Source organism: Varanus komodoensis, unplaced genomic scaffold (assembly GCF_004798865.1).
Source record: "Varanus komodoensis strain SLA01 unplaced genomic scaffold, ASM479886v1 scaffold68, whole genome shotgun sequence".
Classification (NCBI taxonomy): Eukaryota; Metazoa; Chordata; class Lepidosauria; order Squamata; family Varanidae; genus Varanus; species Varanus komodoensis.
This window is the reverse complement of record NW_025336321.1, coordinates 1,807,014-1,821,288: the sequence shown is the minus strand read 5'-3', so window position 1 is coordinate 1,821,288 and position 14,275 is coordinate 1,807,014. Positions and strand designations below refer to the sequence as shown.

Below are 14,275 nucleotides of genomic sequence, written 5' to 3'. Positions count from 1 at the left end.
TCAGGTACTGTGTTGGAATCTGACAAGAACATTTTTAAGAAAACGGTACCCAGCAGTCTAAAGAAATTCATGGGTGTCTTCTAATTGTCAAGGGCGAATTTTGTTCATCAGTCCTGCTTTTGACATTGATGAAGAGAAGCAGCTTTTTTTTCCTACACAGCTGCCAGCTGCTGATCAGAGTTCCAAATCCATCATCCTCTACTTCAATTACGTAAATTTGTCAAAATTAACTGTACATTATAAGAAGCATCCTTGCAAGAAAAAGTACCAGAAGACATGTAAAGAATTACTAATGGTGCCTTGAAGAAGTGACAAGAATGTTAGTTTCTTTTCATCACTAAGACGATGCTGGCTATATTTTATGCATATGATTACTCTTAGTAAAATCAAGTTTCTGAACAGTTTACAGCCGCAACTCCGAAAGAAGCCAGGGAATGGGTACAGAAGCTCAGATCAGTGCTACAAGGTATGCAAGTTGATTAAAAGTATTGCTTGTAATGCATGCTGAAAATCAAAGTTTTATTGCTTTTTAACAGATTTCTCTTTATGACTCCTCTTTTTTTTTAAGAAGGCATTTCCTGTTTTCACGTATTATGTGTTTGGTTAAGGAATCCCCTGCATGCTTGGGAGTAAATCCCATCGCACTCAGTTGTGTTGCAGAAGTGCTCGCTGGATAACAGACAGGAAGAATGTGTGCATTTCAGGGGAGTTTCTAAGTGATATACTGAGAACAAAGGCATTGGCTGCTTGATTTTTTAATTATTGAATGTATTCCCCCCTCCCCGCCCCGAGAGTTCCTTATGTAAGGCAAGCCACGACATGGCTTTGGCTGTTGGATGGGTACCTGTTCTTTAGCTTTTCTTGCATTCTACTTAACAGATCCAGGATCTGAAATTATTCCAGTAGACGATGAAGAATATGATGACATTGGTGCAAGTGGCATGCCTTCTCCACAAGGACCAACAGAGGATGATATTTATGAAGAACTTCCAGGTATTGAGGGTTTGCATAGTTTAGAAAACTTATGTAGGTCTGGAGGGTCAGCAGACGCTTGTGACCAAAATACAGTAAGACAATAGGACTTGGATGTAGGAGACCTGAGCATGGGACCTCTTTCAGAAGTGTGTGTTCTAGGGTGAACCATAGTGTGTCTGCTTTAGCTCCACTTAGTCTTCTATGATTGATACTAGACAGTTAAAGAAGAAGTAATAATAGTAATATTTTAAACCAGGTTTAAGAAAGAACTATTAAATTTTGGCTAATAAAGGCATTGGCATTAGGCAAGAATTGACAAAAAGATCTCTTGGGATAATTGCCTCATTAGCATCATCTGGGCTATATAATTTTTTAATTAAAAAATTGATGGACCTTACAGCTTTGTCCCACCAATGCACTCATTCACTTTTCTCTCTCACTGTGTCATTATCATCAACCACATATTCCTCAGGCTTTTTGTTTCCTAAACACATAATCATACGTATAATTACTGAAAAAACATGGCATGACCTTTTTTTAAAGAGGCTCAGGTGATAAGCAGTAAGTAAAAACACTGTGGGGCTTGTCTTCACTTTCTTCTCCAGCATGAATGCAATTATATTATGCTTTCCTACTCTGGAATTTTCAGTAATGGTCAACTTTTTCTACATCTTGACAACCAGATGTAAATCTCATAAAGAGAACAAAAGGCCTTTTGACATGTAGAGATAAAGTTCATTACAGTGAGAAGAAAATGTAAGAAAGGCAGTTTGTAAGAGTGTGTAATCACAGATTTCCCCCTTGCTGCTATATAAAAATGGGATCTTAAATTCAGAGAACTGCAATGCTTCTACTCAACATGCAAGAGTGGCATTTTAGGTACATCAAGTTGCATTCTAGAGGCAGATTATGTTATCAACTAGAAGGCAGTATAAACTACCCAAACATTCATATGTTTTTCTTCAGAAAATAATATAGTTCATATTAAATTCAAACAAAAGGAAAGGGAAGAAATGGAGGGAGGGGACACATTTTGTTTGGACAGATAGCTTTAGTGCTTTTTTGACTATTCTGTCAAGTGTAATTCTGTGGTCATTAAACACTGCAGTCAATTGGTGTGTATATATAACTAACCCCTAGAAGAGATTATAGAATTGGAGATTCAATGGTGCTTGTGAAAGCAGAGTTTTTGCCCTCTTCCAGAGCAATGGAAACCACTGAGCAGCTGAGATCACTCGCAACTAAAAGTTTTCAGACCTGCTAGTCCATGAAAGTGTGTGAGCCTTCCTGCAACCTGGTCCCCCCAGACTACAACTACCTCAGCTGGAGGATATTAGATGGGGAGAAAGCTGACTTCTGCCATAATGTATTTGTTAGTTTTTAAGGATCCACAAGGCTTTGTTCTGGAATTGCACAGAAGCTAGTCCTTCTGACTTGCTCTCTAGTGTAAAGACTTGCATTCCCTTGTCTTAATATTGTGGCTCTTCAGCTTATCTTACATCTTTCCAGTACTGTCTTCAGTACCATTACCAGCATGCTTGGCCTGTCACTTAGCGCTCCAAACATCTTCACATCTTGCACTTTCTTAGTTGATGGAATCCTGCATCTGCCTCGCTAGGATCAATCTACAACATATGGTTCTATTCTTCCTTATAGCCCTTTATTCTGACCAGTATGCCATATATTGAACTTTACTAGCTGCCACCTGTTAACCAATCACAAACAAAAACAGCACTGGCAGGTTCACTGAGGTCTAGCACAGATATAATGAGCATCCTGTGAGTGTCATCTCTCTCTTGTCTTAAACATGGCAAAATAACGCATCTCTGTCAACTCTTGGTGAGAGTAAATACCTTCCGAGCTAGTCTCCAGAAACACTCCAGAAATAAGGTGTGGGGATATTTCAGCCCAGTTTGAAATATAGGAACTCAGCACCAAAGAGAGCTGCTGTACAGATTAAGCTTCAAGCACTGCTACGTTTTACAGATATAGTTTCATTCTTATAGCACCAAGCAGCAACGTAGAGATATCTTTTTTCCAGACAGAGTGGAACAATTTGAGACTGAGAAATAAGACCAGTCTGCTAGCCTGCTTCAAGGCATAGTTTCTCTGCACTTTGAGTTTGCAGTAGCTTTCAGAAGTACCGGGGAGCACTTTCCATGGTACTCAGGGAAAGCTTCCTCTCACTTAGAAGGACTGTATTCTGAGTCTTGTAAAGTGTGGGACTATTCACTAAATAGTGGAACCAATCTCTTGATTTCTTTTACCATTTATGGGGCTTCCAGATCAAACTTTTCATGGACACATTTTCATGACTCCTGAGCCTGCACTGTGAATAAAATACATAGTGTGGCTTGTTCATGGAGCAGTCCATACTAACCCAACAGACTTTTGGGATTGCTGTGCGTTGTTCTTCCCCACCGGCCTCTGTATTCCCCCAGTTGGCATTCCAGTGTCCTTTGTGGCAACACCAGTCTTTTTCTCCCAACTCTGATAACTACTCCTTTCTGTTTGCTGTCATTTTGAAAACTGTTTTTAGGAGCTTTGCAAAGGCACAGTTGGGGTCCCAGAAAATAGCACAACTTGTTATTTTATAAATGTGTTGTTATTGTCACTGGTGCACAACTGTGCACTTGCCTGTATGTGTTGCCATGTCAGAGGTCTTGGAAGTCCCAGACTTCAAAAGGAAGAGGAGTAGGTAACAAACTGATGGGTGAGACTGCAAGCGGTCAATTTCCTAGCTGTCACTTGAAAAATGTGTGGTGGGGGCATCAAAAGTAGGTACCAAAAGGTAGTGATTATAGCATCACACTTATAGAATCTACTCTTGCTTTTACATTTTAAACTGACAGTTCTCGTTGTCCTCCACTTTTTCAATACTCCCCTGAGTCTCCAGCTGTTCCTGAAAGAGGAGATATTAACTCCCACTTCCTCAAGTCTCCTTTTCAAGCACTTATTGCTGTGGTTACTGTGGTTCCCTGGCAATCCACTTTTGTTTTTCTTTTGGACTTGGAAATAGACACAAAATTAATGGCTGGAAAGTTAATAGAGGGGAATTCTGTGCAGCTGCAGTGACTACTACCCCATTACTTCAGGTGCACAAATTTCCCTTCTATTCACTACGCTACCCTTAAATGGGCACAGGCTTTTGTTTATTTTCTTCCCAATTATTAGATTTGTGTATATTTCCCAGGCCCCCTTCTGGGAATGTGCGCTCACTCGCTTGCTTAAAAATTCCTTTAGAGGTGGCAGGATGGGGCAGAGCAATTGCCGTTAACTGTTACCATCCTCACCAGCACCAGGGGTACTTCCAGCCAGAGGGATTATGGTGGGGCAGTCAGAAAGCACTGTGCAGCTGTTGTGCCTTTCCTCCCTGGTGGTTTTCTCCATTGAAGAAAAAGATGGGGCAAGAGGTAAACACACACACACATGCACACACAAGGGTCACACGTAAACCCCAACAACATTTGGATCCCCAAACATTTGAGTCTGGGTGATGGTGCCATAAATGTCTCATCTGGAACCAGCCCAGGATTGTGGATTGCATTTGCTGCTCAGCCAGACTGGCATTCCAGAGTTCCCTTGCTCTCACACACTAACCTCTCAAGCATGTGGCTTGTGGCCTACTCTAAGCTTTGCCTTGAATTGTAGAGAGCAGCCAGCAAGCATACAGTGTCCCTTTTCAGGTCAGGCCAGGTTTTGTAGCCAGGTATTTGGTTCTTTCAGAGAGTTGATAACATTTGCAGTCAACTTGAGTTGCATCTGTGCAAACTACAAGGAAATTCAAGATTAATTTACAATAAAACAAGTGATGAGGTTCTTTAAGGGTAAGGGGCGGGGGGTAATAAATATAGGCTGGAGTGTAAGGATTGCACGAAAAGCAATCTAAAACCCACACATCATAGTGAAGATCGTGACAACAGCAAGAAATTTGGAGTGAACGTTCAGGACTTCACATTTCATTTCATGTCTGGAACTTAGCTTAGAGCTTCCTGGGATCTCATTCTGCAAGGCTTCAGAGTAATCACTGAATATTTGAAGCAAATTGGTTCCATGTTGTTATTTCTGTTTCAGCACTTTGAAGAGTTCTGGAACTAGATTTGTTCCCCATCCAAAGAACTGCACAGCTAATTCCAAACACTTGAAGGAGCATTGGCCATGTCTAGTCAATCTGCCCTGCTCCCCAGTCTGCAGTCTCCCCCTCCAAGCCACACGACAGAGCTAGTTAGGTTCAGAAGCAGTTTGTGATATCCCACATAGTGAGTGGGGTGGTGGAGGGTTCTGCCTTTCAGAGAAAGAAATATGCACCCGATACACTCAAGCCTCTCGGTGTGCATAAAATATATCTTCTGTAAACACATCATAAAAGTTTATTTCACTGCCCACAGTGTTCTTTTCAAGACTCACCAGTTTCCCAAAATGTATATTTTCAATCACTTGCTCAAATAATACAGTAATTGTACCATTTGTCATGGATTATATCAGATCACTTTTGTCCTGGGTTTTCCTAAGTAATATATAGCTTGGCCACTCTAATCCACTCTATGCCTGGAGGAGTCTCCTCTAGTTTTCTTTTTAAGAAATGTTCCCAGGGAATATTACTTCACTGTTCGTACTAACCTTTGCAAGATTTCAGCCCCAAACCCCAAATGTCAGCAATAATTGGACTTTGGTATCAGTCACAAATGTAATAAAACCTGTGACATTTGGAGCTTCAGCCCATAAGCGTGTTTGGCATCTTGCTTCCAACAGATGCAATGGCAGACTCACCCTTCAAAACAGCAGCTTTTGCGTAACCAGTGATACAGTCAACTGCATTGCTTGTGTTTTTTGTAACATCCACAAAACCTTTGTAGCCTGATTTTCCTTTGCCTCTGCCCATAATATTCCGAACAAGAAATACATCAAGTCACCAATGCAGTTCCTCAGTGAACTAAAACATGATGGGTTACTTTTAAAGTCTGTCCTTTTGGAAGCCACATTGAACAACCTTCCATTGCATGCAGTGTCATTTTGCCTAAATATTAATTTAATAATTTAAAGAAGTCTAAATATAGATTCTGTTTGTGTCCACCCCATACCCAAAATGTGAGTCTCACATGATCCCTGTTTAATGTCATAGCTGCATACAAAGAAAGCAGGAGGGGTGTATGTGCGTGCAGCACATTCATTTCCAAGCTCCATGCATTCATTGCATTGTCAGAATAAGGCTCTTTGCATCTACAGATTGTGCATGGATAGCCTTGTCTGAACAGTTGGCCCCTCCTTCCTTGCTCTGGTTTTGCAGTGTGGGAGCTGCCACATCCTGCTCCCTTCCAGATCATGTGAGAGGAGCTCATGATACAGCAGCTCCTTCCCAAAACAGTGTTGCTCCTTCAGGAAACTGGCTTCTCACCTCTTGGCATGGAGGGCAGCAACCATATGGGCACCATGTGGTTACCTGAGCGGTGCAGGAGAGAGCCGGAGATTGGAGGGCAGCTTAGCTTTGTGTAATTTTAAAGCCTTTTGGACACTTTTCCCTCTACCATTTGACACTGGTATTTGCATATTGGGGGGTACAGCTTTCACTTTTAAGAGAATTCTTCAGAAAGAAATACATCAACCATTCCATTCGCGCAAATTGACTTTATATTAAAATAGGATATCTTATTACCAGTACTGATCAATCATTCTTTGTACTGCCTTGGATGGACCAACATGCAAGTATTTTTGACACTATTGATTTGTAAAACCAATATGATGTGAATGCCATGTGACAGAATTGGCTGCTATTGAGAGAGAGAGAATCCCACGTTGGAGATTCTTGTCATCCTAGAGGCAAAAGTAATTTTACTTATATCAGAGCCTTTTCACTGTTGACTACATTTTTGACAGCTGCTGCACATTAACTGCATTTTGTTTATTCATGAATATCCTCAACATATTATATGCCCCAATGTAGAATGTTTCTCAATATCCAAGGAAAGCTGTCTTCTTTCATGGCACTCTTTCCTGTGATTAAGAAGCAATGTGCAGTTTAAGAAGGATTCATTAAAACCTAGCAGTCCAGAATATGTGTAATTTATTAATAAAAATATCTTTTTAAAATACTTTATTTAGTATGCCAAGGAATTTGAGGCACTCCAGGTTAAAAAGAAACCAGTTAAACACTTGGTCTATAGATACTTACTATGGTATAAAAATATTTCCTGGAACCTCTACAGTGGCTCCATTCAGTTTGTGCCTGTTGCTCACATGTACAGTCTGTTGATACTGCACAGTGATGTAAAAGCAGCCTTCTCCAACCAGTTTCCCTCCAGGTTTTGGAATTTGTCTCAATCTGTCAATATGGCCAATAGTCAGGCTTACTGAGAATTGTAGTTCAAAGACCAGGAAAGCAACAGGTTGGGGAAACTGCATCAAAAGTGGGGCCATTTATCCTGTCTAGATATGTAAACTTCATCCTATTTCACCTGTCTTATTTGTATAAGTCATGCATTTAAAGAAAGACAGAGCTGCTCTTACCTTTTCTGTCTGCATGCATTTTTTCTCTTTCCAGGATACTGCTTTTCAGGGTTTGTGATTGCCTTTTGCATTACTTGTAAAAATCAGAAATCTCTCAGAATGTTCAACCAACACTACTGGAATATTTATGGACATTTATGTGACTCTCTAACAGAACTGGATAGTAACTGTGTCATCAACTAATAACATAGCAGAATCCTCTCCCTTTGCATACCTATGCAGTTTTGTAACTATTCTAAAAGGTTTGACATAATCCTGGAACATATTTAACAGTACAAGACTTAATGTAATGCTTAATGTAGCATATTCCTTTTCTTTGGACCTAGCACACTGCCTTCTTGATCACTAGAGTGCTTGCATAGCCCTTTACAAAGAAGCAAGTAATAACACAGCCATACAGTATCCTTTGAAGAAGTTATCCCCACTTCCCCTTCTTTTAAGTAAGCAGCATTTCCTCCAATCCAAGGTCTCTCCCATTGTGTTTATAGAGTGATGCTGCTACTGTTGTAAAATTGGAGCTATTATTTTCCTCCTAGTTAAACATGTGCCATGGCAGGTTTAAAAAACAAGTCTTTTCCCCAGTTGCCCAAGGAACATGTACAAGGCTTAACTTCATTTGATGCTATCCAGAATTCCTATAATATGTACTAAAATGGATAGAACAAGTAGAACTTAGAATTAAATTTTAGCAGTTTGGAGATTTCTTGTTTGGCATTCCAGCTGCATCCTCTTTCCCTTCTTCCCCACTTCTGGTTTTCCATGCCTTTCCTTCTCAATGAACACTCAGCATTCTGCAGCCACTGTGCATGTGCAGCTCTCATGATGCTGCTTTCAGGGGTTCCACCTCCCTTTCCTTACACTTATTTTTCTAAGGACACAATTCTGTGCATGTTGAAACAGGCCTCATAGGCCCTTTTCCTGTCTAAACACGCATAAAATAGTACCTTAAAATGGTCCCTTTAAAAGGCTCTTTTTGAGGAGTGGGAGGACACTTCTGCAAAGTCTCTCAGGCTCATACCCTCCCCCTTGTGCATGGATGGTGCTTGTTTGGCTGAACTTATTTGGCTATACAAGTTTGTTTTAAATATAGAGAATTTTCTCTTTATATGGAGCAAAGATTCATAAAAGTAATACTGTGTACTCTAGAATCGTTCCTTTATGAACCCATTTTAGAAAGGGACACATTTCTATTTGTAACCCTTGCATCTTTTCTTTCGCTTCTAGTCTTATAACCTTGAGAGCATCTCTCATCTTTGGGTTTCCTTTTTGGCTGTGGTGCTGTTAGTACACATGGAGCAGCTCTAATGCCAGTTTTCTTTAAACAAATACAAATACAAATCACAGAGAGAGAGAGAGAAGATGCAGAAATGAAGGCAACAGAGGGGAAGGGGTCTGAAATGCAAAAGAGGTGTCTAACTTTTTTGCATCTATTTTTTCTTCACTAGAAAGAGCCCCCAGCAGGGAAAGAAGTCCAAAAAGTTTTTTTAATTCCTGTGTTGGAGAGAATTGCTCTGGGGATATGAGTGAGGTGAGCAGTCAGATATACTAGCCAAAGAGAAGGTAACGAGCCCCCTCCTCCTATTGTAGCCACCATTTAAAATCCTCTTAAAACCTTTTCTTCTTTGACAGAAAATTGTATGCTTGTACTGTCCTCTTTACTATGTTCAGTGCCATGTGCAGTGAAAGCCCTGTATCAATTTATTTATTACAGTCCCTTAAGCTGATGTTGCAGCTACAGTTTTTCAATCTGTAAGAGACAACCTTCTTTCTCTTCTTTTCAAAGCAGAAACTTAAAAAAGCATTCTTGCTTGGCTTACTATTGCTTTTATTTATTCACTTCAGTGGATGAAGAAAAAGCTGGGATCAGGGCTCTGTTATGTATGTACTGCTAAGCACTGTAGTCAAACAAAGCACCAGAAGATGACAGATGGGAGCTGCACGAAACAGTGGAAAGGACATCTTGAAAAAGGCTTCATCTCAAAAGATGCTGTCAGTTTTTCAGATCGAGCTGCAAAATGTCCACTGAATGAGATGGGTATTGCTGCTAATCTCTCAGGCCTTAAAACCAGTGGCTTCCTCCTGCTGTGGAATCTATCTTGTATCAATATAGATGTATGTATAGATTTTTACCTTAAATGGTTCACTTGGGAGGAATGAGCAAGTGTTCCTTTTGAATATAGCAAAGAAATGTAAAAAGAATTACATTTAAACTAATATTTATCCAAGTGCTGAAATTAATTGAAAGGGAATAACTGTTCCCCAATAACTCTTCAGTAGAATTTTTGCTCCTTTGCAAAAACCTGCATGTTATAAAAGAACTGTGTCTTCCACCTTGACATGTAGTTGTCAAAATTTGTCCAGGAAGTACAATTCAGCCTTTGCAAGTCAAGGCAAAGACAAATGCTGTCAAACTGAGAGGTATGCCAGATGCCCCTTTTCTCTGGATATGTGTCTTGCACAACTTCGATAGCATAGTGCAAACTGACAGTGTATATTCTTGGTATGTGCAAAGGTGTAAGTTGGATGGAGGGTCACGCAATGCAATTGTAGATGTATATGGCATACAATATTGTATGATTACATACGTCACATATTTGGGAATCCTTAGTTTTTTTGTTCATTCTGTATTTTTGTGTGTACGTTAGTATAGTACACATTTGCCAGACTAACTTTTAACCAAATTGTGAAGTAGGTAATTTTAGTGCAAATAGGATAAGATATTAGCTAGTTTGTTGGACATCATAATTTTAAGGAGCCAGAGTCCAGAATCTACTAATATTGACACAGAATGAGAATATGGCAGTTGGTTTCTCTGGTTGACCCTCCCATCACTGCGCTTGTCAGCTCAAAGCTTGCATAAACATCAGTTGCTTCAAATGGCTAAAGCAGCTATATGAGGGAGGCATCTGGGAACCAGACCTTTCCTGTGGAGCCATGCCAAAAAACTGTATTGTGTTTCCTTTTAGTGTAGTGAACTATGCTGAAGCAACTTGCTTTGTCTTCTCCCACCCCACCCCAAATTCTGAAAAGAATCCACTCAGAAAACAGGAAACAAATTTCATTATTCTAAACCCAGGAATTATCTACAAAGTAAGAGGTACAATGGCTCATTTTGATGCTACCTATGTTCCCAAGTTGTATTGCTCCCAATTAGAGATACTTAGTTTTCAGGAATGACTTTTAATATGCATGGGAAACATCACATAACATCGAAGTTTTCTGTATTAGACTTTAATGTGTGTGTGTGTTGGGCCAGTTTTGTAGCATTTTAGAAACCTTTTCTCACTTCCTACAACATAAATAAGTTTTATATATACTATATGGTAGAAAGTGAGCAAAGGTTTCTAAAATGCTAAAAACTTGGATGTAAGGTATGATGTAAAGTAGGGAAGCAGAATTTCAGGCCAAGTTTGCCTGGAGTTCCAATCCAGCCCTGTGGTGCTCACCAGGCATCCACAGCCTCGACCCCCAACTGCTGATGTTGTGTAGTTTTCTGGCTTTTGTCGTGGTCTCTGAGTATCACACATGTGGGCTTTGCAACATAGTGCAAGGCCTGGATCAGAGAGAAACTTCCCCATTCTAAAAAGTCGGAATGCCTTTACTTAACCTTGGTTACTAGGAGTAAGAGTTTTTAAATTTACATTTGCAGGGTTTTGATGTTTGTATTTTTGCTCCTAGTCCTTTGGCTCACCACTGGATGTGCCCCAAAGGGTATCTACAAACCTGCATTTGACCCCCTGGCTGAAAGGTTCACCCCTAAAATTAGTCAAATTTAGTGAATAAAACCTTTCAGTCTACAATCAAGTGTGCTTGGTGGTCTTGTGAAAATGGCACACTAGTGGGCAAAGCATCAGTCCTAATATTTGAACCATGTTTTATCTATTTTTTCTTGCTCTATTGGATTTGCCACCTTTTTGAACCTATGCAATACATTTTGGTTGAAGGCATCCTTACCATTCAGTTTTGGTGGTGCGTTCAAGTTCAGATCAAAGATTAGATGCAGTCTGCTGTCAGTGCCTCAAATACTTTTTTAAAGTCAAAAATTCAGCATCACAGTTGATACTGAACTTGTGAAAATCACAGATCATAAATCCTCTGAGTCCAACTGCTTGCAGGAGAAGCAGTTAAAATTAATAAAGTCCATTCTATTCCTGCCTTTTCTACCTCCTTGATCTCCACAGGCCCTTATTTTAAGTTGTAAGCTTTTGAAAGGTGTGCCAATTACATGCAGGCAGAAGGGCTACGGTGCATATGTGGAAGCCTCCAATCCATAGATTTCTTTTTCTTTCTCTCTTTTGATGTTGGGATTAGCTGCGTGTACATGCTCCCAAGTTATTTTTTCCATAAAAGTGGATCTGAAAGTCTGCACAAAAGGTGTGGATTGCAGAGGAGAATAAATTACTATTAATTGTCAAACATCAAAACCAGAAAAATACTTGACAAATTTGGGCCAAAGGTGGTTTAAGCATTTGAGGTATTAATGGAAGGTTTGTAGCTTGGCAGACAGCAAATAGACAATTCCATTGCATTCACAGCCTGATGATACAGACAGGTTCATATATCCACACCTTTTTAAGTAATGGATGGACCTTCTACCCTTGAGCCTGATGAAAATGAAGTTCTGGACTCTATGTTAAATGCTGCATGCATTTCTCATTTGCTGAATGGGCTGAGTCTCAAGGAGAAATGGTTCTAGTGCATCCAGTAATCATGACAGGCAATTTTAATCATACGATGGACTCTGCTTTTGCAATGTGCATGGCACATTGGAGAACCCAAAATATTCTTTGGAAAACCGTGCAACCTTATTTGCATATCTGAATATCTGCTTGGGCTCAGCAGAAGCATTTGCACTGGATCAGTGGGTTTTCTTGTTTAAAAAAAAACCTTTGTGAATAGTTAACTGCCATGCCATTGCAAACTACTTTAGAAATTTGTCTCACTTTCCTAAGCAATTAGTGTAAACTACAAGAAACTGGTACTCAATTTACAGGTCTGCTATTTGAAGAAAATAATTCTAAGAATTATCTTTACATCTAGCAGGGCTTCAGAACTCTTTGAAAGCTGACTCTACAATGCTATCGCTAGAAGTAAAATCCCAGTGAAGGAATGTTCATTAGGTGGTAGATTTGGGCCATGTGTCTCTTCTGCAAGATGTAAATTAAGGCAGCTTCTTCACTGACCACCTGATGTTTCTGGCAATCCCAATCCACCAACTATGTCTAAAGCAATTTTTTGATTACTCACTACAAGTATAACAAAAAATTGATTCGGGGGCAGGGAAGTCAGTAAAAATTAGTGCTTTGGACTTCAGTTTCCATCAGTCCCACCAGCATCACTACTGCTGAGAAATTCTGGGAGTTCTAATCGCAGTATTTGGAAGGTACCAGCTTGGTTTAAGGAATCTGCTTAGAGATCTGTTGTGAGGGATCAGCCTTTACTAAAATGGCTGAAATATTAATATTATTGTAATATTATTGTAATGTGAAATGGAGGGATGAAGTGGCTCAGTGGGTTAAACCCCTGAGCCGCTAGGCTGGTTGATTGAAAGGGATAGTTCAAATCCGCAGATGGGGTCCCAGCTCCTGCCAACCTTGCAGTTCGAAGGCATGCAAATGCAAGTAGATAAAAAGGTACCACTTTGGTGGGCAGGTAACAGCATTCCGTGCACTTCGGTGTTTAGTCATGCTGGCCACATGACCACGGAAGCTGTCTGCAGACAAACGCTGGCTCCCTCGGCTAGGAAACGGGGATGAGCACCGCCCCCTAGAGTCAGGCATGACTGGACTTCACGTCAAGGGGAAACCTTTACCTTTACCTTTAATGTGAAATAAGTGAAGTCTTCTTTCACCTAATAGGCCCTAAATGAAGCTTTGGTAATGCAAGAGATTATTTCTTGCACTTTGTCTGAAAAGCTGTTTAAACATCCTCTATAACATGTAATAAAAGGGACTAAAATGTGCTAATCGGGTTTTGTTACAAGCTGTTATGCCACATTCCACATTATAATTGTGTGCATTTATCCATGCTTGTGTTCATGACCTTTAGCTACACTCTGGAACTAATAAGTTAGAGGAACTTCTCTCAGGAGGACATTAGAAAGGTCAAAACAGAACCCAGCCACTATGTCTAACTGCTGTATGCTTTTTTAGTTCTGAAAGTATCCATAGTAGTATATTACAGAATTACAATCAGACATTAGGAAACTTTTTAAAATTGCCAAACATCTGTCCACTTGGCCTTTTCCTACGTGAGCAGCCATAGAGTTCTGTGCAGCCTCTTGGCATGGTGCAGACAAATGTAACTACTTTTTGCGAGGAAGGATAAGCATGTGCTTAACTCTCTCCCATTGGCACCAGTGGGACTTGGTCGGGCATTCTGCTGGCCACACCGTGTCCCAGAGTTTTCCCTCATTTCCACACTATCATTATTGTTGTATAAGGATCATTATTAAACTATATACTGCCCTTCAGCATAGCTTCCAGCGTACTCTATATAAACAAGGTATCATTATGAGTTCCTGTACAAGCTACTACCAATATGATATGTCTTCTGGAAGCGGTTAAACTGCTGTGAAGTCTTTTGAGTTCACTTCTGCCATCTCTCTTTAATCTGGTCAAGGGAAAGTGGACTGGATGGTAACAGGTGTTATTTTGCCTTAACTGTATAGACTTCGCATTCCTCAAGTATATAAAGCAGAATAACTAAAGACTGGGATTTATAAGGCTGGTTTGTGGATAAAAAGGTAGAGCATGGAAGAGTTCCTCTTTTTTCCAATCGCATCTACTCTCTCCCC

At 40.1% G+C, this 14,275-nt stretch overlaps 1 protein-coding gene across 1 annotated transcript in view; it reads left to right on the top strand.

Annotated features, from left to right (window-relative positions):
* Positions 1-14,275, top strand: part of SKAP2 (src kinase associated phosphoprotein 2) — a 59,374-nt gene that overhangs the window by 12,127 nt on the left and 32,972 nt on the right. The window contains exons 5-6 of the mRNA XM_044450729.1: positions 403-466; positions 880-993. Coding sequence (XP_044306664.1) covers positions 403-466; positions 880-993 — 178 coding nt within the window. The remainder of the gene's footprint in view (positions 1-402; positions 467-879; positions 994-14,275) is intronic.